At 43.8% G+C, this 20882-nt stretch overlaps 3 protein-coding genes across 3 annotated transcripts in view; all 3 read left to right on the top strand.

Annotated features, from left to right (window-relative positions):
- SEMA3D (semaphorin 3D) overlaps positions 1-20882 on the top strand; it is a 139028-nt gene that overhangs the window by 39390 nt on the left and 78756 nt on the right. The window contains exon 2 of the mRNA XM_088165887.1: positions 1207-1400. Coding sequence (XP_088022013.1) covers positions 1286-1400 — 115 coding nt within the window. The 5' untranslated portion in view covers positions 1207-1285. The remainder of the gene's footprint in view (positions 1-1206; positions 1401-20882) is intronic.
- LOC106864673 (uncharacterized) lies at positions 7473-11663 on the top strand. Its single transcript, XM_014894279.2, has one exon. The coding sequence runs from the start codon at positions 8509-8511 to the stop codon at positions 11035-11037; it is 2529 nt and encodes an 842-aa protein (XP_014749765.2). The 5' UTR covers positions 7473-8508; the 3' UTR covers positions 11038-11663.
- LOC148223744 (uncharacterized) lies at positions 12591-17325 on the top strand. The gene has a single exon (XM_088165886.1). The coding sequence runs from the start codon at positions 14174-14176 to the stop codon at positions 16697-16699; it is 2526 nt and encodes an 841-aa protein (XP_088022012.1). The 5' UTR covers positions 12591-14173; the 3' UTR covers positions 16700-17325.

Raw genomic sequence — 20882 nt, 5'->3', positions numbered from 1 at the left:
TCCAGTACCTTTCAGAAAAGAATTTTCATGGCAAGTCATGAGCCATTAATCTCTCAACTAACCATAACATTTCCTTATTCCCTGTTTTTACAGCATTACTCAAACACTGATATTTGTCATTTCACCAGCCATCTCCCTTGACCTCTAGCATCATGCACTTGTAAGGAGGAAGGATCTGGTCTTACAAATATTTTTATACTCTGATCTCTGTGATTTATTAACCATCAAGTTTTGCCTTCAGAACTCAAGATGCCATTTCAAATAATTTCATGTGCAAAAGTGGAGTTATTGGGCAAAACGGATCCTTGATAGCTGGGTACAAAGGACATCAGTATTTCTGTTGCTCTTCTCTTTTCAACTTCTGTGCTAGCTGTGTGACCTTGAGGAAATAGGTTCACTGCAGCTTTATGGTTCTGTTTTTGCATAGGGAAAATAAGGACAGTGATAATTGCTTTCATTTGTAAAACGCTTCAAGATTTATGGAATATGAATGACACTTATTAAGTGAAAAGTGCTGCAAAGCTGGCTTAGTTGCACAGTGTGCTAACAAAATCTCACATCAGCCTATTGACCCCAGCCTGAAACACTCATTAAAGTTTATAGGACATTTTGGTGGATGAGTTGAGGCAGTTATTCTGCTGGAAATACCATACTTAAATTCATCATCAGCACTGACTTTTTTTCGTATTAAAACTAAACACAACTGCTTGTTCTATCAAATTTTCGTAGTTTATTTATGAAAGTTTTGATGGGTATGTGCTAATTGTTAACTCCGCTTGTACCCCCATTGCATCTGAGACATTAAAGTTCATTCTAGTCATAGCATAAACATACAATAGCTGTTGTACTGAGATAAAAAGAGTTATAAAACATTAAGATATCCAGTGGACTGGTAAGAACTAACAAGTTGCGTGGTCACTTTTGAATGGCAAATGTTCTTTATGTGGCTACTGCATTAATTTTATTTGTGCTTAAACTTTAGTGATGCTAGACACGTGTTTGAAAAGTTTACATACTTTTCCAATGTGAAAATGTGTAAATTTAGTATTAAAGAAACAAAACATTTTTACTTGTACTAGAGGAAAAAATACTTTTGTAGCAAAGAAATTAAATGAGCTGCTCTTTAAAGATAGGTCTGGCTGGCTTACAGAATTATTATTTATGCAGTAATGCAGGTCTACAGATGTTTTCCTTTTTTTCTTCCAGATAAAACTTGGGTTGTTTGAAAAGTGGGGAGATATTTCACCGTAGTGCAAAAGAAGATACAGAAGAAAAAGAGAGCAGAATGAGAGCTTTGCAAGTGCCACATGCCTGTAGCCTGCTGTCTTTAGTGACACTGTTCCTTCCAGTCACTGGAACATCAAAACAAAATATCCCAAGACTGAAGCTTTCCTATAAAGGTAAACTTTTCAGCGTTTTTTCGATTCTGCCTCTTTTGTTTTGATGTGATGTTGCCAGCAGTTCATTTGTATTACTTACCAGGAAAGCAAAACACTGTCCCAGAAATACATAATAGAAGCCTTAAGGTTGGATGAATTCTGCCTAGGGACGGTATTAAATTCTGGGTTTTTTTGTTGTGTAGGGGCACATGTTTCTGAAATATAACTGTCTTTTTAAACTATTATTTCTGTTTGCTCCAAGAGGATGCTAACAGACTGTGTAAATTAGAGGGGAATGGTACTTGAAACACTCTGAGGCACACTGGGAACATTTCCATGTAGCTGGTGGGGATTATCTGGGACATGGAGGACGTTCACCCCTTCTTAGAGCATCATAGAAAAAAGATGAGAGCTGCCTCAAGTGTTTTAAGGGGACTGGCATTTATTTTTGTAATTCTTTTTCTGTCACTAAGTTGGTATGTTAAACTCTCCATGTGTGGTTTTCTAAGACAGCATAGAGCTGGACTGTGTGCCTCATAAAAGAGGAGGGGTTTGGCTACAGAGAGCCAATCCCTGATGAGAACACAAGCAGGCAGCTATTGGTCAGTGAGGTGGGTGGTGACCAATCACAGCCAATCAGGTTTGAACACAGAGGGTATATAAGAGCTGTGCAATATACCCATTAAACACTCATTCTGCTGCACCAACCACGAGTGTTGTGTTGTGTCTCCATCACCCCCAATTGCAACAGTTTTCTTTCTCCTTGCCTCTTTGGGTCACAAAGGTGTGTTCCTCTGTGGAATTTCTTAGTCTTGAGTTGACAATGGTACTGTCTGAGGGGTTTCAACGCAGACATATTTATGTATTAATGGACAGGTTTTTAAAGAAGGTAGATTTCTTGTTGTTTTGAATGTCCAGTATACCTCTACAGGCACAGAGATACGATGCAGCCTTCTTTACCTAAAATAAATGTTCTCCAGTTAGCTGTGTTTCAACTATGTCAGCACCCTGCCCTTATGGGAGCTATTTCTGCTCTGTTTTTCAAACTTACGTCTTCCTATGCTTTGCAGGATTGCACTCAGGATGGTGTGATGGGACAGGCTGTAAAGCCTTCATCGGGGCTTATGTTATGTTTATCATGAGTTTAACACCCAGAGGAATTTATTGAGTAAGCAGAATGACATGCTATTTATTTACAAGCTTCTCTTTTGCTAGATTTGCATGCCACTGTGCATGCTATTCCACTGGGTATAGATGTGTTTGGACGTGTTTGTGTGAGAGAGATGAGGAAGCAAGATCAAGGGATCTTGACAACATTTTTATAAATTCAGGAAACAGTTGCACTCACTGAAGCCAATGAATACAGAAACGGAAAGACCTGACATGAGTTATGAAAGTTAGCAGTAAAACCTTCCTAACATACACCCAGCCTTCTCACAGCTAGGCCTTTTGAGATAATTCCCAAAAGCAGCATATACCATACAGCAATGGCATTTATTGTGGATTTGACGCTCACGATTAGTGAATTCCTCTCCACTTCAAAAGCAGATAGCCTTTGGCAAAATCCTGATGGATGCATTTGACAGGTAAAGAGGGGGAGAAGGAAAAATTATTGAGGTCAACACAGGGAAAAAAGAAATGGGCAAAATCTTAGTTTAAAATAGTGGCAGAGACCTGCTAGGAGCGGTTGGGAAAATGCCTGAGCTTGTTTAAAAAGACAGTGAGCAAATGATTGATATGTAGGTCCTGACCCAAACTTTTATTAGCACCTTTATAAACCTTTCAGTTTGGCTTGAGGGATACCATTTCCTGTCCAAACCTATCCACCTGTATCCCTGTAGTGAAGGGGGGAAATCAACAACAGATACAGATGCAAAATAGCACATAAATCTTAATTTGGAGAGCTGTGATAGAACTGAAAAGCCAGAAGGAAGAGAATTACAAGACTTTATTGTGCCTTGTCTCACTTTTTAGGGGGGTGCAAAGTGTGTATTTTTCCACATGGAACAAGAAAAAATTTACTGCTGTTTTTTCACACTTACGTATTGTAAATGATTCCAGTATGGCTTATGATAATTCAACCATATTTTTGTTGTTGATAACAGGATGTCAGAAGTACTGAATATTTAATAAAGTTGTCAGAATTAAGTCTACTTTCCTTTTCCAAAGTGTTTCAGACAGAATAATTCCAAGGTTTCTGTGAGTAAGATGTAGGAGAAATTAACTGTCTTGCCAGTTCTCATAAAATTGTTAGTCATGTCACTGACAAGTCTTGGCATCTCTGTTCTTTGGAATTAAGACTTGAAATATCATGAGAAGGAGAATACAGAGTTCTTTCCCTTCTTTATGCTAAGCAGACAAAAACTGGCCACATCAGGCAGTTCCAAAAACCTGGTCACACATGAGTCTTGGAAGAGAAAGTTTCATTCCCTTCAAGGTGCAGTGTGTTTGTGGCATAGGTCCATCTTCCCAGAAGAGCTGAGCATTTGCTGGGGCAGGAGAGCTGAAAGTAAGCAGGATTTTGCTCTGCAGTTATTGAATCTCACAGCTGCATCAGTCAGTGGTGGATGGGGGAAGAGAGAAGGGTGAGGTAGTTAAAGATGTGTTTATAGCTGCAGGAGTGCTTCAATAAACCACAGCATGTCACAGCTCCTTTGTGTTCAGATAGCAATTAAAATTTTAGACCTTCTCTTAATGGCAGTTACAGGTTTTCCTCTTCTCTGGGTTTTCATCTTAAGGAGTGTGAATCTGTGCTGGAAATATTAAGATATTCCAGTGAGCGATGTGGGGATCAATGCAGTGTCATACAATGGATTTCCTTTATTATTTGTCCCAGTCTAAAAATATTCTAAAAAATAGTTCACGTATAAAACTCAAACTACACACAATTCAATTGAAATATGTTGTAATACAGAATCAAAATCATATATTCTCTAGCTGTGTTAATATAATACAATACACTATGATCTTTAATCACATATCTCATCCTTTATTCCCCCATTTTCCCTGATCCTCTTCTTTATTTAGACTTAACTTTTAGATATTGGCTCATGTCATTACTATCACATTAAATTCTCACTGCTCTTGCAATGTTTATACTGTGCTCTCATTGCATAGACCTTACTTGTCTTCTAACAGAAGATTGCCATCTTTACAAAACCATGGGATGATTTTTGAGTAATATTCCATATTTTAATACTCTTTGTCTGGCACTTCTCGTTCAGTCTAAGAGAAACAGTGTGTATTTATCACTCATTTTCATGCACCTGGAGATAACCTGTGACCTTCATGCAAACTGCACAACTCCTTAAGCACAAAAGTGATGTTCAGCTTCCCTAAGCAGCACATCCTCATTGTCTGCTGCCTCATTTAACATCCTCATTCCAACCTCTACAGCAGATGCAGAAGGTTTTCATATACCAGTCTCATTCATTAATGTCATTTTCAGGACAGCATCAGTTTTGTTACTAAAGAATGGAAGGGTCTGTGTCCTAATTCATAGATGTTTAATTCAAACAGTGTAGACAGTCTTGTTTCTGTCTGTCTTCTAAGTAATAATATTTTTTAATTCATTGAGAGTTACTTCCAAACATATTTTCTAAGTGTTTCTCTGAGTGTTTCTCTAGGTTCTGCTTAATAGGGAAAAGTAAAGAATAGCCAAACCAGAAGGTTGATTGCCTTCTAAGGAAAAGAAAAAAAAAATTAAACTTTTTTCAATTTGTGGCTATCCTAAAATTTCCCAGCAGAAATGCAGATTCCTAATTGTAAATTTAACTGTATTGATTTGATTTACTTTGCTGCTTTTCATGGACATCTTAGTAAGTGTAGACCTTGTTCTCAGTGAATGCATTTATTTTGCAAAAGTGTGCACCCTGGTTTATTTTCTGAGGGGGATGCCCCTGCCCCATCACCAGGGACATCCACAAGCATATATCATTCTTACGTGGGAATGTGGCCATGCCCCGAGCAAGCCATGCTTGCTGTGAACCCTGCTGGCTTGGTCAGAGGATCAGGAATCCTGCATTATGACACAGGGCATAGGAAAAAACACCACTGAAAGCAACCTTTGGCTTCTAAAACAGAATTTACTTACACTGTTAAAAACAACTATGGTAGTAATTTAAATCTAATAAACGAGCATTGTTCTCAGCTGATTTGTTTTTCTCCACGTTGAATAAATTAAGATGCAGTCTCACACCCACTGAAGCCATGGCAGGAGTTTGGCCACTGAAGTAAATTGAAGCAAGATCAAATTCACACTCCTCACTTTTTCATCTCTCATAAGTAAACTAAAGACAGGCAGCTCTTTCTCCTCTGCTGAAGGATGACAGTGCTAAATAATCAGCTCCACATGGAAATTAGCCATGTTTAAGGATTGTTTAGTTTCATGCAGTGTTTTGCACACAGGATTTTCTTCCCCGTAAGAGTGATCCATTCTTTAGACATGGTGAAAAAGCAAACAGAGAACATTTTGGTGCCAGGAATTCTTTTGAAAATTTAACTGGATGAGTACACTTGCTTAATGTTCAAAAATGGTCCTTTGAACATGGTACTTTACGATGTCAGGCATTCAGTTCTCTATATTTTTTTTGCTTTAAACCTGTTTGATTTTATAACTGATGAGATGCTTAACTGTTGCATCACAGCAGTTCGTTTGTTAGATTTCAGTACAGCTGGCTTATTTCCATGTCATGCATCGTTTAATTATGCATATAAAACATAGTTTAAATTGTACAGCTCCTTGAGCCTCACTTAAACTGTCTGTGACACTGCAGTAATCCCAGTATTCTGATGGGGTGTTGCACAACTATGACTGGTTGGAATGTAGCTAGTAAACTGGTGATGTATAAGAGACCCCAGAAATGAGTTTGCATTTTGCAGCTGTGCTTGCTCCGCTGGAAGAGGAAGTAAAACCAGAAAAAAACCTGCTCTTGTGGTAGTATCAGCAGCTGTAAATCTGAATGCTTATGAAAATCAAGGAACATGTCCTGAGTGAGGAAGTGGTGTTTTCCCCTTATTTATTATTTATTTTTGATGGTTTGTTATTTCTCAGAAAACTCTGTCTCAGATTCCTTTGCAGAAAAACATGATGTGTTTATGTGAGAGTGAAGATCCTAGTACTGGATGATTGTATAGTTATGCAAAAGACTTTGCCTGTTTTGTCTCAAATATGCTTTCTGGAGGCAGTGATCATTGAGACTTAAAATATACTGAACTTGAAGATAATGGGCTCTGCTGTCCATATGAGGAAAGTCTCTTCTATATGCAGTACACTAAATATAAATGTGAAGGCATTTAGGGATGGGAAAACCAGCAAATTTCTTACGGACATTTTTTTCCTTTTTTAAGCTACTGAACTTGGAGGTCAGGACCAACTATATGTTGCATTTTCTGTCATATAATTATCATATATATAATGTCCTGGAGAGCAGCCTCCAGTCACTGACATCAACAGTTTACATAGCAGTTGAACTAAGAATAACCTTGGAGAACTGATCCATATCAACCTCTTAACAGTGTAAACTGTAGCTCACAACAATTTTTGTTTTTTTATGGTCACATAAGGGCCTTAGTTGGATAAAAGAAGAATTGTGATCAAAAAATACAAAACCATTCTGTTGAATGTTCATTTTATAAAATCTTGGAAGATGAGAGACAACAAAATTGAAAAAATCTTGGAAAAGAATTTTTGCTCCCTTGTGAAAAGAAGTATGCAAATACATCAAAAATAGTTTCCCTAGAAGAATGTGACGAAGATACATAATTGGCATCAGTTGGGAAGAGGGTTGAAAACTCTTTATTTGACTGTTTTTAATAATGAAATCTGTAAAGCAAATCCAATACAGAGCAATTTCAGAAATCCCGACATCGTTCTCCTTTTCTGCACTAATGGGAGGGCATGATCCGCCTGACATCAGTGTCTGTCTATCAGTGGACATTGGTGGTCACTGTGCAGGTACTGGAGTCACATTCCCTTTCCTCCCTCTCCATTCCTGCAGTTCCATTTCTGGATGAGTTCCCCAAAGAAGGCCTGAATATAATCTCTCCCATTCTGACTGTCCTTTGGAGATAAATACATAAAGAGATAGCAGAACGAGACAGAAGTTCCTTTCTCAGTCAGAGAGATTGGCTTACTCTGTTTAAGGGAGACAATTCTGACGATGGTAGTAGTGGCCGAGGTACAACTTTGCACAAATTTATAAAAGACAGACCTTCTACTTTCTGAACAAAATCCTGGCTGTACCAGAACTTTGCACGCTGTTCACCATAGAGTTGGAGAGCTAAGAGGTTATTGAAGACACCGAAATTCTGTAATGAACTTAATTTGACTTTTTTAGGAAGGTATTAAATCTTCCTGTGCAACATCCAAGCAACCTGGATTTCTTTCAGAAAGATTCCTCACTAAATCTGTAACCAAACATTAGCCTACATGACATGCTGCCCCAAAAGTAGTAAATTGAAATCATACTAATAAACAATGTCCCCCTCCAGTATTAAATAAAAGCCTACAGCTGTATGCCAAGAACATCCATGGGTCATGTCACTCAAATCTCTATTTGACAAGAGTTGTATGGCAGGGCGCTTGTGCCTGCTTTATAAACGGGAGCTCTGGGGTTCCCAGGTTCCTGAGTGATGGGTCTGCACTCAGTGTCTGTTGGGGCTTTGGGTACCTGGGGCCATGATGAGTTCCCTGAGCTGGGCTAGGGACGGCGGGCGGGGCTCGGTTGTGACAGCACAGGGGCTGTGACAGCACAGGGGCTGTGACAGCACAGGGGCTGTGACAGCACAGTGGCCGTGTCACAATGGGGGCCGCTATGTAAAAGGCCCCAGCGGGTGCCACTGCCCCAGTAGAGCCTGGGCAAGCGGTGAGTGCACACGCAGGGAGGAGAAGGGGCTGGAGGAGGGCTGGGGCAGCAGGGCCGGCCCTCGGGCCGTGTGTTCTGGCCCTGCAGCCAGGGCCCAGCCCCTGGCGGGAGCGCCTTGCCCAGGGCACGGTGCTTGCTGGGGCAGCGGTGCAGGCCTGGCCGCCTGCCAGCTGCCGGGGCCCTCTCCTTCCTGACATCCCTGCGGCTCCTGCCCCACTGCCTGTCTCCATTGTGAACCCCTCCTGTGTGTCCTCCTGCAGACCATGGCTTTACTGTCATTGCTGTTTGTGCTCGTGCAAAGCCTGATCCAGTACCCCCAGCCAGCTGGGGATGGGCTGGATGAGGCCACGCACCGGCAAATGCGGGAGCGCCAGGAGCTGCTGGAGCGCGAGATGGCTCGGCTGCTGCAGGAGCTGGAGCAGGCGCCCCCGGAGCAGCAGGACGAGGGCTGGGGAGCCGTGCTCTTTGGTGCTCTGCAGCTGTGGCCATTCTGGGCTCTTGCTGGAGTCCTGCTCCTCTTGGGCCTGTGGTTTAGCTGCAGGACAAGGAGCCATGGGGCCAGCAGCAGTGCCAAGGACCAGAGCTCCTGCAAGACCTTGGGAGAAGTGACAGGGGAAGAATTGGAAGAAGACAGAGTTGACTCAAAGGATGATGGAGAAGACCTTGATGTGACTGTGGAGGGAGACGACAGCAGCAGTGGACATGCCAGATACGGAAGTCCTGTGGCTGCAGATGAAGGCCATGTCGATGATGCCATTGAAGACAACGATGATGTGAAGGCGAAGGGAGAAAGTGACGTTAAGAGTGACAGTGGCCATAACGGAAGAAAAGATGAAGGATGGTGTGATGGGAATGTGCCAGCAGACGATAGTGCTGAAGGGAATGAAGAGGAATGTGTCAATGTTATTGGAAATGTGGAAGGCCTAGAGGAAGCAGATGAAGGAGTAAACAAGGATGTGCAGGTGGATGAAGACAAGGATGCTGAAAAGGAAGAAGAAGCAGGAGATGGAAAAGAAGAAAAATCTCACGGTGCCAATATGAAGGCAGGCAACAGTGATAATGCAAATGAAGACAAACATGTCAATGTTGCTGGAAATCTGGAAGGCCTGGATGAGGCAAATGTAGGAGGAAACAAGGGTGTGCAGATGGAGCAAGACAAGGCCACTGGAAAGGAAGAAGGAGATGGAAATATAGAAAAATCCAACGGTGTAGAAATGAAGGCAGGCAATAGTGATGATGTAAATGAAGGGGAAGACAATGTAGAGGGAAAGGAAGAATACACAGAGGTGAAGAAGGAGCAGGAAAGCAGTGATGCCAGTGAACAAAGAAACAGTGATTGGACCGGGCAGAAAGATAACAGATGCAGTGGGAATGAAGTAGACCGTAGTGGTTTTGCTGAGGAAGAAACTGAGGAAGAAAATAAGGAAGTTATAAAAGAGGATGACAATGCTAGAAAAAAGGATGGTGTAAATGTGGAGGGAAATGAGAACAAAGATAGGAAAAAAGATGAGCAAGGTAGCTTGGCTGGCAGTGGAAAAGAATGCAGTAATGGCGGCAAGGCAGGAAGCAGCAGTGATGGAATTGAAAAGAGAGAAGACAGCCGAGATGTTGAGAATAATCAAGGAGTCCTTTTAGTAGATTGCATACAGGGACCTATGAAGGCTGTGGAGAGAGGTTGCTCAGTGACTGCTGAGCTGATGGAGAGCTTCACGCGTGTCTTTGTGGACAGCGTGAGCAATAGTTTCTACCCGGTGCCTGAGGAAGCCATTGGGGTGGGCAGCGCCTTTGAGGGTTGGAGTCCCTGTGAGTGGGATGGGGTGTATCGTGTGGTGGTGCCACTGAATCCCCCACCAGGGCACACCTTCCACCTGGAAGTGAACAGTGCAGGGCAGATGGCAGCAAGGACCTTCAGTGTCCGTGTGGAGCTGGTGTGCACGTGCAGGAGGGAGCAGCTGGGTGAGAAGCTGTTGTGCTTGCTGCACCACTCGCAGGAGGAGCTGTGGCAGGAGCAGAAGCGCAGCCTCCTAGAGACACTGTGCACCGGCTCCTACCTGGACGTGGAGAAAACCTGCCGCTGGTTCCACCAGCTGGTGAGGTCCTCGTGGCTGCGTGTGCCTCAGTCATACTCGTGGCACTTGGTGTTTCAGCCCTGCAGCCGGTCTTGCCGATTCCAGCTGAGCAGAGGCAAGAAGAGCCTGACGGTGGAGATGCTCTTTGGGGTGCGCCAAGGGGACTCCGACATCTTTGTGGTGAGCCAGCCCCCAGAGGCCCAGGAAGGCGGCTCCAGCGTCTTGGTGGTGAGCAGCAGCCAGCCCGCCGAGGCCAATTTCACTGCAAGCACAGCGTGGCCTGAGACGTACGCAGTGGCCGAGGTGAAATTCTTCCAGCGCGTGGCCAGACAGGTGCCATGTGAGAGCTTGCACCTGAAATGCCTGCAGGTCTTCACCTGCATCCTGAGGGGCACAGGTTTTTCCAGCTCTACCTGGAAGACTGTGGTCATGCACCTGCTGACCATCGTACCACTGTCCAGGTGGAGCAGGAGGGAATTTGTGGTCCACTTGTGGGACATGGTGGCGTACCTGGGCTGCTGCCTGCAGTTCAAACGCCTGGACCACTTTGTGCTGGGCAACGAGAGGCTTCCGGCAGAGATCAGCTTGCCACCGGCAATGCGAGGGGTTGAGCCGCTCAACCTCTTTGAGCAGCTGGCCCGAGATCCGGCCGCCCACAGTGCGGCCATGCAAGCTTATGGTCAGCTGCAATTTCGCCTCTGGACGCTGCTCTCCGGCCACTGAGAGGAGTTCTCTGCACAGAGCTGTGCTGGGGGGGCTCCCACCCGATGGCAGCCACGTCAACACCTTGCAGTTGTCACTGGCAATGCTGAAGCTGCTTTCCTGCTCCTGCAGAAGGAAGATGCCGCTCCACGTGGATTCCTTGTGCACACCCATCTCTGCCTTGCCCTTCACCTTCCAGTTACAACGGTGCTGTTGCCAAGTCTGTGAGACATAAACTGACTCCACCTGCACATCCTCACAGAAGAGAGTGAAGCTGATGGACATGGCTTGGAACACCTCAAAGACAGAAAGCTGGCCTGTTAGGGACTTAATGGAGTTATTTAGGGATCTCTAGATTTAATGATTTTGTAAGGATGTAGTTTATAGTATACAAAAGTACAACAGGTAGATTTAACTCAGTTCTCCATAGAAGAATAGGTAGTCCAAGTTTTTGTAATGAGACTTGTTTTATTAGCATTTATTAGAAATCCTTCCAGAGTCACTTTAGTGTTGTCAGTGTATAACTGTTTGGCAGTTACCCTTAGTTTAGGCAATTGAACTACACTACTGGAGTTGTTGACCCTCTTTTCAATACTATTTGAATATCTATGTTTGAAAAATTAATAAAAGGAGAAAAGTTTCTCAAATGGCCTGAAATGTGTCATTCTTTGTGTTTAACCCTCTGCATCTTAGAGAACGTGCTTCCTATACCCCTACCTGAAATAATGAGTTCTTGCAAACAGAGATGTTGGATATATTAAGTATGCCGTCTATTGAGCATTCCTACAGAAATGCGTGAACCTTGAAGTGAAAATGCCCTGAAGTGCCTCAAATTTTGCAGCTGTGGTTTTTTTTTTTTTTTTTCCCTCAATTTTTTAGGAATTTTTGAAAAATTTTCTTTACGTAGTCACTTTTATGGGCTCCTGGGGAACAATTCAGTCCTAAAAGATGAACATAGAAGTCCCTAACTGCAAAGCATGTGGTTTAATACATAGTTCTTTTTTTGGCTTCTCATAACTAAGGTTTTGACACAAAACTGTGACAACAGAAAGTCATGTTTTCTCTATTCCTGGTTCTCTGTATCCTTTTGGAGAGGCCCTGCTGTTCTATGAATATTACCTTTTCCACCAGGCCTAATAATATTGTATGGCAATGAGAGCCACTTTGCATGCACAGCTTTGTCCATGGTGAGATGCAGCTAAACAAAATATAATTTACTTCTTGTAGTAGTATAGTAGAGATTGGTAGTAGTCTGGAAGTATTGATTCTCTTTGCCTTTGTACCAAATCATCTGGGTTCACCTGGTGAATTTTAAACTCAGAATACCTTAGGATTTGGAGGAATTGCTTCAGTCATGCTAGGAATGCTATGGTTTATCTCAAAGAGTTTGGTTGAGAATTTCTACAGTGCCCACTCAAATCTTCATGTGTGTTCTGCAACATGAGAAAGGACTTGTTCCTACCTAAAGAAAAGTGATGTGGCCTTTGTTCATGGCTGCGTATGAAAATTACACAGCTTTTAATTTCAGAGTCCTTCAAAGGTGTCATTAGGTGTAACGGTTTTGGTAGAGGTTGAGATGTTCCCTTTCTGCTGATTTAGGTGTGGCTTGTCATTTTAAAAAGTCTGTAAGTAGTTGCAAAGGGAATTCTGAGTCTCAACCAAGTTGCTTCAAAATTGCTGCATTCGTACACCATGCTGGAGTTGAGGAATGGTAGCATGGTCACCACACATGTGACTTGATGCTAAGAAGTCTACATATGTTTTATAGATGCAAATACAAAATATCAGAAGAGAATGACATTTTTGCTTTTGAAGGCTTTTGGCTGTGGCTCTGCTGCTGGAGATTTTTAAGTAAGCATTGATGATGCTGTTGTAAGCCAATTCCACTGAGATACAGTGCTTAAATGAATAAAACCCAGATCCTTGGTGCACTAATGGGAGGGCATGATCCGCCTGACATCAGTGTCTGTCTAGCAGTGGACATTGGTGGTCGCTATGAAGGTACTGGAGTCACATTCCCTTTCCTCCCTCTCCATTCCTGCAGTTCCATTTCTGGATGAGTTCCCCAAAGAAGGCCTGAATATAATCTCTCCCATTCTGACTCTCCTTTGCAGATAAATATATAAAGAGATAGCAGAACGAGACAGAAGTTCCTTTCTCAGTCAGAGAGATTGGCTTACTCTGTTTAAGGGAGACAATTCTGACGATGGTAGTAGTGGCCGAGGTACAACTTTGCACAAATTTATAAAAGACAGACCTTCTACTTTCTGAACAAAATCCTGGCTGTACCAGAACTTTGCACGCTGTTCACCATAGAGTTGGAGAGCTAAGAGGTTATTGAAGACACCGAAATTCTGTAATGAACTTAATTTGACTTTTTTAGGAAGGTATTAAATCTTCCTGTGCAACATCCAAGCAACCTGGATTTCTTTCAGAAAGATTCCTCACTAAATCTGTAACCAAACATTAGCCTACATGACATGCTGCCCCAAAAGTAGTAAATTGAAATCATACTAATAAACAATGTCCCCCTCCAGTATTAAATAAAAGCCTACAGCTGTATGCCAAGAACATCCATGGGTCATGTCACTCAAATCTCTATTTGACAAGAGTTGTATGGCAGGGCGCTTGTGCCTGCTTTATAAACGGGAGCTCTGGGGTTCCCAGGTTCCTGAGTGATGGGTCTGCACTCAGTGTCTGTTGGGGCTTTGGGTACCTGGGGCCATGATGAGTTCCCTGAGCTGGGCTAGGGACGGCGGGCGGGGCTCGGTTGTGACAGCACAGGGGCTGTGACAGCACAGGGGCTGTGACAGCACAGTGGCCGTGTCACAATGGGGGCCGCTATGTAAAAGGCCCCAGCGGGTGCCACTGCCCCAGTAGAGCCTGGGCAAGCGGTGAGTGCACACGCAGGGAGGAGAAGGGGCTGGAGGAGGGCTGGGGCAGCAGGGCCGGCCCTCGGGCCGTGTGTTCTGGCCCTGCAGCCAGGGCCCAGCCCCTGGCGGGAGCGCCTTGCCCAGGGCGCGGTGCTTGCTGGGGCAGCGGTGCAGGCCTGGCCGCCTGCCAGCTGCCGGGGCCCTCTCCTTCCTGACATCCCTGCGGCTCCTGCCCCACTGCCTGTCTCCATTGTGAACCCCTCCTGTGTGTCCTCCTGCAGACCATGGCTTTACTGTCATTGCTGTTTGTGCTCGTGCAAAGCCTGATCCAGTACCCCCAGCCAGCTGGGGATGGGCTGGATGAGGCCACGCACCGGCAAATGCGGGAGCGTCAGGAGCTGCTGGAGCGCGAGATGGCTCGGCTGCTGCAGGAGCTGGAGCAGGCGCCCCCGGAGCAGCAGGACGAGGGCTGGGGAGCCGTGCTCTTTGGTGCTCTGCAGCTGTGGCCATTCTGGGCTCTTGCTGGAGTCCTGCTCCTCTTGGGCCTGTGGTTTAGCTGCAGGACAAGGAGCCATGGGGCCAGCAGCAGTGCCAAGGACCAGAGCTCCTGCACGACCTTGGGAGACGGGAGAGGAGAAGAACTGGAAGGAGACAGCGCTGATTCAAAGGATGATGGAGAAGACCTTGATGTGACTGTGGAGGGAGACAACAGCAGCAGTGGACATGCCAGATACGGAAGTCCTGTGGCTGCAGATGAAGGCCATGTCGATGATGTCATTGAAGGCAACGATGATGTGAAGGCGAAGGGAGAACGTGTCGTTAAGAGTGACAGTGGCCATGACTTAACAAAAGATGAAGGATGGTATGATGGGAATGTGCCAGCAAACGATAGTGCTGAAGGGAATGAAGAGGAATGTGTCAATGTTATTGGAAATGTGGAAGGCCTAGAGGAAGCAGATGAAGGAGTAAACAAGGATGTGCAGGTGGATGAAGACAAGGATGCTGAAAAGGAAGAAGAAGCAGGAGATGGAAAAGAAGAAAAATCTCACGGTGCCAATATGAAGGCAGGCAACAGTGATAATGCAAATGAAGACAAACATGTCAATGTTGCTGGAAATCTGGAAGGCCTGGATGAGGCAAATGTAGGAGGAAACAAGGGTGTGCAGATGGAGCAAGACAAGGCCACTGGAAAGGAAGAAGGAGATGGAAATATAGAAAAATCCAACGGTGTAGAAATGAAGGCAGGCAATAGTGATGATGTAAATGAAGGGGAAGACAATGTAGAGGGAAAGGAAGAATACACAGAGGTGAAGAAGGAGCAGGAAAGCAGTGATGCCAGTGAACAAAGAAACAGTGATTGGACCGGGCAGAAAGATAACAGATGCAGTGGGAATGAAGTAGACCGTAGTGGTTTTGCTGAGGAAGAAACTGAGGAAGAAAATAAGGAAGTTATAAAAGAGGATGACAATGCTAGAAAAAAGGATGGTGTAAATGTGGAGGGAAATGAGAACAAAGATAGGAAAAAAGATGAGCAAGGTAGCTTGGCTGGCAGTGGAAAAGAATGCAGTAATGGCGGCAAGGCAGGAAGCAGCAGTGATGGAATTGAAAAGAGAGAAGACAGCCGAGATGTTGAGAATAATCAAGGAGTCCTTTTAGTAGATTGCATACAGGGACCTATGAAGGCTGTGGAGAGAGGTTGCTCAGTGACTGCTGAGCTGATGGAGAGCTTCACGCGTGTCTTTGTGGACAGCGTGAGCAATAGTTTCTACCCGGTGCCTGAGGAAGCCATTGGGGTGGGCAGCGCCTTTGAGGGTTGGAGTCCCTGTGAGTGGGATGGGGTGTATCGTGTGGTGGTGCCACTGAATCCCCCACCAGGGCACACCTTCCACCTGGAAGTGAACAGTGCAGGGCAGATGGCAGCAAGGACCTTCAGTGTCCGTGTGGAGCTGGTGTGCACGTGCAGGAGGGAGCAGCTGGGTGAGAAGCTGTTGTGCTTGCTGCACCACTCGCAGGAGGAGCTGTGGCAGGAGCAGAAGCGCAGCCTCCTAGAGACACTGTGCACCGGCTCCTACCTGGATGTGGAGAAAACCTGCCGCTGGTTCCACCAGCTGGTGAGGTCCTCGTGGCTGCGTGTGCCTCAGTCATACTCGTGGCACTTGGTGTTTCAGCCCTGCAGCCGGTCTTGCCGATTCCAGCTGAGCAGAGGCAAGAAGAGCCTGACGGTGGAGATGCTCTTTGGGGTGCGCCAAGGGGACTCCGACATCTTTGTGGTGAGCCAGCCCCCAGAGGCCCAGGAAGGCGGCTCCAGCATCTGGGTGAGCAGCAGCCAGCCCACCGAGGCCAATTTCACTGCAAGCACAGCGTGGCCTGAGACGTACGCAGTGGCCGAGGAGAAATTCTTCCAGCGCGTGGCCAGACAGGTGCCATGTGAGAGCTTGCACCTGAAATGCCTGCAGGTCTTCACCTGCATCCTGAGGGGCACAGGTTTTTCCAGCTCTACCTGGAAGACTGTGGTCATGCACCTGCTGACCATCGTACCACTGTCCAGGTGGAGCAGGAGGGAATTTGTGGTCCACTTGTGGGACATGGTGGCGTACCTGGGCTGCTGCCTGCAGTTCAAACGCCTGGACCACTTTGTGCTGGGCAACGAGAGGCTTCCTGCAGAGATCAGCTTGCCACCGGCAATGCGAGGGGTTGAGCCGCTCAACCTCTTTGAGCACCTGGCCCGAGATCCGGCCGCCCACAGTGCGGCCATGCAAGCTTATGGTCAGCTGCAATTTCGCCTCTGGACGCTGCTCTCCGGCCACTGAGAGGAGTTCTCTGCACAGAGCTGTGCTGGGGGGGCTCCCACCCGATGGCAGCCACGTCAACACCTTGCAGTTGTCACTGGCAATGCTGAAGCTGCTTTCCTGCTCCTGCAGAAGGAAGATGCCGCTCCACGTGGATTCCTTGTGCACACCCATCTCTGCCTTGCCCTTCACCTTCCAGTTACAACGGTGCTGTTGCCAAGTCTGTGAGACATAAACTGACTCCACCTGCACATCCTCACAGAAGAGAGTGAAGCTGATGGACATGGCTTGGAACACCTCAAAGACAGAAAGCTGGCCTGTTAGGGACTTAATGGAGTTATTTAGGGATCTCTAGATTTAATGATTTTGTAAGGATGTAGTTTATAGTATACAAAAGTACAACAGGTAGATTTAACTCAGTTCTCCATAGAAGAATAGGTAGTCCAAGTTTTTGTAATGAGACTTGTTTTATTAGCATTTATTAGAAATCCTTCCAGAGTCACTTTAGTGTTGTCAGTGTATAACTGTTTGGCAGTTACCCTTAGTTTAGGCAATTGAACTACACTACTGGAGTTGTTGACCCTCTTTTCAATACTATTTGAATATCTATGTTTGAAAAATTAATAAAAGGAGAAAAGTTTCTCAAATGGCCTGAAATGTGTCATTCTTTGTGTTTAACCCTCTGCATCTTAGAGAACGTGCTTCCTATACCCCTACCTGAAATAATGAGTTCTTGCAAACAGAGATGTTGGATATATTAAGTATGCCGTCTATTGAGCATTCCTACAGAAATGCGTGAACCTTGAAGTGAAAATGCCCTGAAGTGCCTCAAATTTTGCAGCTGTGGTTTTTTTTTTTTTTTTTCCCTCAATTTTTTAGGAATTTTTGAAAAATTTTCTTTACGTAGTCACTTTTATGGGCTCCTGGGGAACAATTCAGTCCTAAAAGAAGAACATAGAAGTCCCTAACTGCAAAGCATGTGGTTTAATACGTAGTTCTTTTTTTGGCTTCTCATAACTAAGGTTTTGACACAAAACTGTGACAACAGAAAGTCATGTTTTCTCTATTCCTGGTTCTCTGTATCCTTTTGGAGAGGCCCTGCTGTTCTATGAATATTACCTTTTCCACCAGGCCTAATAATACTGTATGGCAATGAGAGCCACTTTGCATGCACAGCTTTGTCCATGGTGAGATGCAGCTAAACAAAATATAATTTACTTCTTGTAGTAGTATAGTAGAGATTGGTAGTAGTCTGGAAGTATTGATTCTCTTTGCCTTTGTACCAAATCATCTGGGTTCACCTGGTGAATTTTAAACTCAGAATACCTTAGGATTTGGAGGAATTGCTTCAGTCATGCTAGGAATGCTATGGTTTATCTCAAAGAGTTTGGTTGAGAATTTCTACAGTGCCCACTCAAATCTTCATGTGTGTTCTGCAACATGAGAAAGGACTTGTTCCTACCTAAAGAAAAGTGATGTGGCCTTTGTTCATGGCTGCGTATGAAAATTACACAGCTTTTAATTTCAGAGTCCTTCAAAGGTGTCATTAGGTGTAACGGTTTTGGTAGAGGTTGAGATGTTCCCTTTCTGCTGATTTAGGTGTGGCTTGTCATTTTAAAAAGTCTGTAAGTAGTTGCAAAGGGAATTCTGAGTCTCAACCAAGTTGCTTCAAAATTGCTGCATTCGTACACCATGCTGGAGTTGAGGAATGGTAGCATGGTCACCACACATGTGACTTGATGCTAAGAAGTCTACATATGTTTTATAGATGCAAATACAAAATATCAGAAGAGAATGACATTTTTGCTTTTGAAGGCTTTTGGCTGTGGCTCTGCTGCTGGAGATTTTTAAGTAAGCATTGATGATGCTGTTGTAAGCCAATTCCACTGAGATACAGTGCTTAAATGAATAAAACCCAGTCAGTATTCCAGCTTGTACCACTCCTCAGTGTAATATTATACGTGAATGGGAGTTAGCGGGATGTTCATTTAATCACCTTGCTGGGAAACTATTTAATTTTGAATAAAATGGCAGAGATTTTAAAGCTGAATGGTGAACATACACCCATGAAAGACCATCCCTGTAACTAACCTTTTTACTCTGTCTTGTGTGATTGCTGATTCTCGGTTTGCTGGGCTACATTGATTCAAATTTGCTCTAAGCTTGAAAATCTTTGAGAAATATGGTTTTCACACTAAATTTTTCCAGTGTAATATCCTTGGTGATAGTGAATATATGTCACTGTAATGGGAAATATCAGCACCTATGATTGGATTGTTTTGTTTTATGGAGTGAGAACAATGATTAATTTGGCTGCAATTTAATCAATCGTTTGTTAATGCTTACTTGTGAAATTTTGTTAGGTCATGTCACACTTACGTGGTCATACTCATAGTCTTATTTCCAAGCTGTTTTCAATAGTGAATGAGTGACCAAACTTGATTCTTCACTACTTTGCAGGTTTTCTTGTCATCTGTGTCAGTAAGGAGTGTACCGTGTTGTCATTTCAATCTGGAATATACTACAAATGTTTTCCTTATGATGTAACGAAATAAATGATTGTACAAGGCATTGGACAGGGCTCATTCCCACTTGGGCATTTCAGTCATGAGGCAGCATTTTCTCCTCACTGTTGTAGCTGTTCCAAGTGGGTTTTTTTTTTTACTGAGAAATTCTAGAACTGTTAAACAACAGATGACAAATGTCCATTTGGAATGGTCCCTTCAGAGATCATTCCTTTCAAATAAGAAGGAAATGTGAAGGAGAGAGCAGTCTCAGTCATCATCCTTCATGTATGTGGAGACTCAAATACACATTTTTGCAATTGACACTCTTGCAAAGGCCCATGCTTTTCACGGCTCTAAGCAGGGAAAGTCCTTTAGAGTATTTGCACAAGCATATAATTTTTCCTTCCTTAGATCAAATTCCTGTGGGTACAGATGGGAAGGAATTTTCCCTCATATTCTATATGCTAGTTACTTGTGTCCTGCAAGTGAGAACTGAGGTTTTTATAATACCATGTTAACCATAAGCTGCTCCTAAGTGATCTTGCTGGCAATTAATAAACAGATCTTTTAAAGTGTTACTAGTCTAGAAAACAAATCCTGACATCTTGGTTTCACAAAAGATATGTGAGAAAGGACAGTGCTGGTGTATAGCAGTGTAGTGCCCAGCATTGGATATAATTTTTCAATGCGAAGCAGGATTTTTTTTCCAACATACTGCCAAATAGATCTCATCTAGGATAGGAGTGGCAATCTAGTGGCATCTAGAATAGGAGTGGCAATGCACTACAATTTGTTTTCAGATTGTACCTTAACAACACCCTGCACTGAGCCAGACAAACACACACAAACTTAAGTAGAAGTGACTGAGCCAAAAAATAATTATATTCCAGTTAGTCAGATTAACAATGATAAAATATTTTTCTTCCCAGAGTGCTGTTTATTAGCCAGCATCAGAATTTCCTTGCCATGGTTTGTGACAGACCTTGGACAAAAATGTTTGGGTGGGGCTTTTTTCCCTTTATTTTATTCAAGACTTTTTCTCCAAAACACTGGCTCTAATTTTCATCATGATCAGGATGTGCAAAAAACTATAGCAGTAAGTCTGGCTTTTATAGCAGGACTGTTACGTTGTCCACCCAGTACCAGGAAGGTGGAAATATCCTTAATTTTATGTTCATTTAAACACAGGATTTGCCTTTCTGTCTGATGATTTCCAAATAGTTTAGCTTGGAGAGTTTGCTTGTGAAAGAACTGATTTACATGTTTATTTTCTTTTCCCCAAAGTAATGACTACCCAACAAGACTTAATTATCTTTGTTCTCTTTTCTATATGTTGTTTGTATCCTCATCCAGAATTTTGTCCACAGAGTATTCATTAGGCAGAATGTTACAGAATTTTTATTTTACAGCTCTTTAGCTTTTTTGCAGCTGTGGTGATTTAACATAACTGGTTAACATAATTGGTTTTATTTAAAGAGAAAATCCATCCATTATGGAAATGGTTCTCTGTGAGGACCACTGACATCTTCCTCCAGATCCAACAGAACCAGTCAGCTGCTGGTTTTGAATATTGACATGCTGTGAAACCACTTAAGAAAGCTAGACATGTCTCTGTGGATCCCATTTCAGAACGAGCAAACCCTGGGAAGCTCTCTCTTGTTTCCAGCCTTTGAAGAGAGAAGTTCCTCCCCTGGATG

This window comes from Sturnus vulgaris, chromosome 5 (genome assembly GCF_052056855.1).
Source record: "Sturnus vulgaris isolate bStuVul1 chromosome 5, bStuVul1.hap1, whole genome shotgun sequence".
Taxonomy (NCBI): domain Eukaryota; kingdom Metazoa; phylum Chordata; class Aves; order Passeriformes; family Sturnidae; genus Sturnus; species Sturnus vulgaris.
The sequence above is the reverse complement of the archived record's forward strand: the minus strand, read 5'-3'. Positions and strand labels throughout refer to the sequence as shown.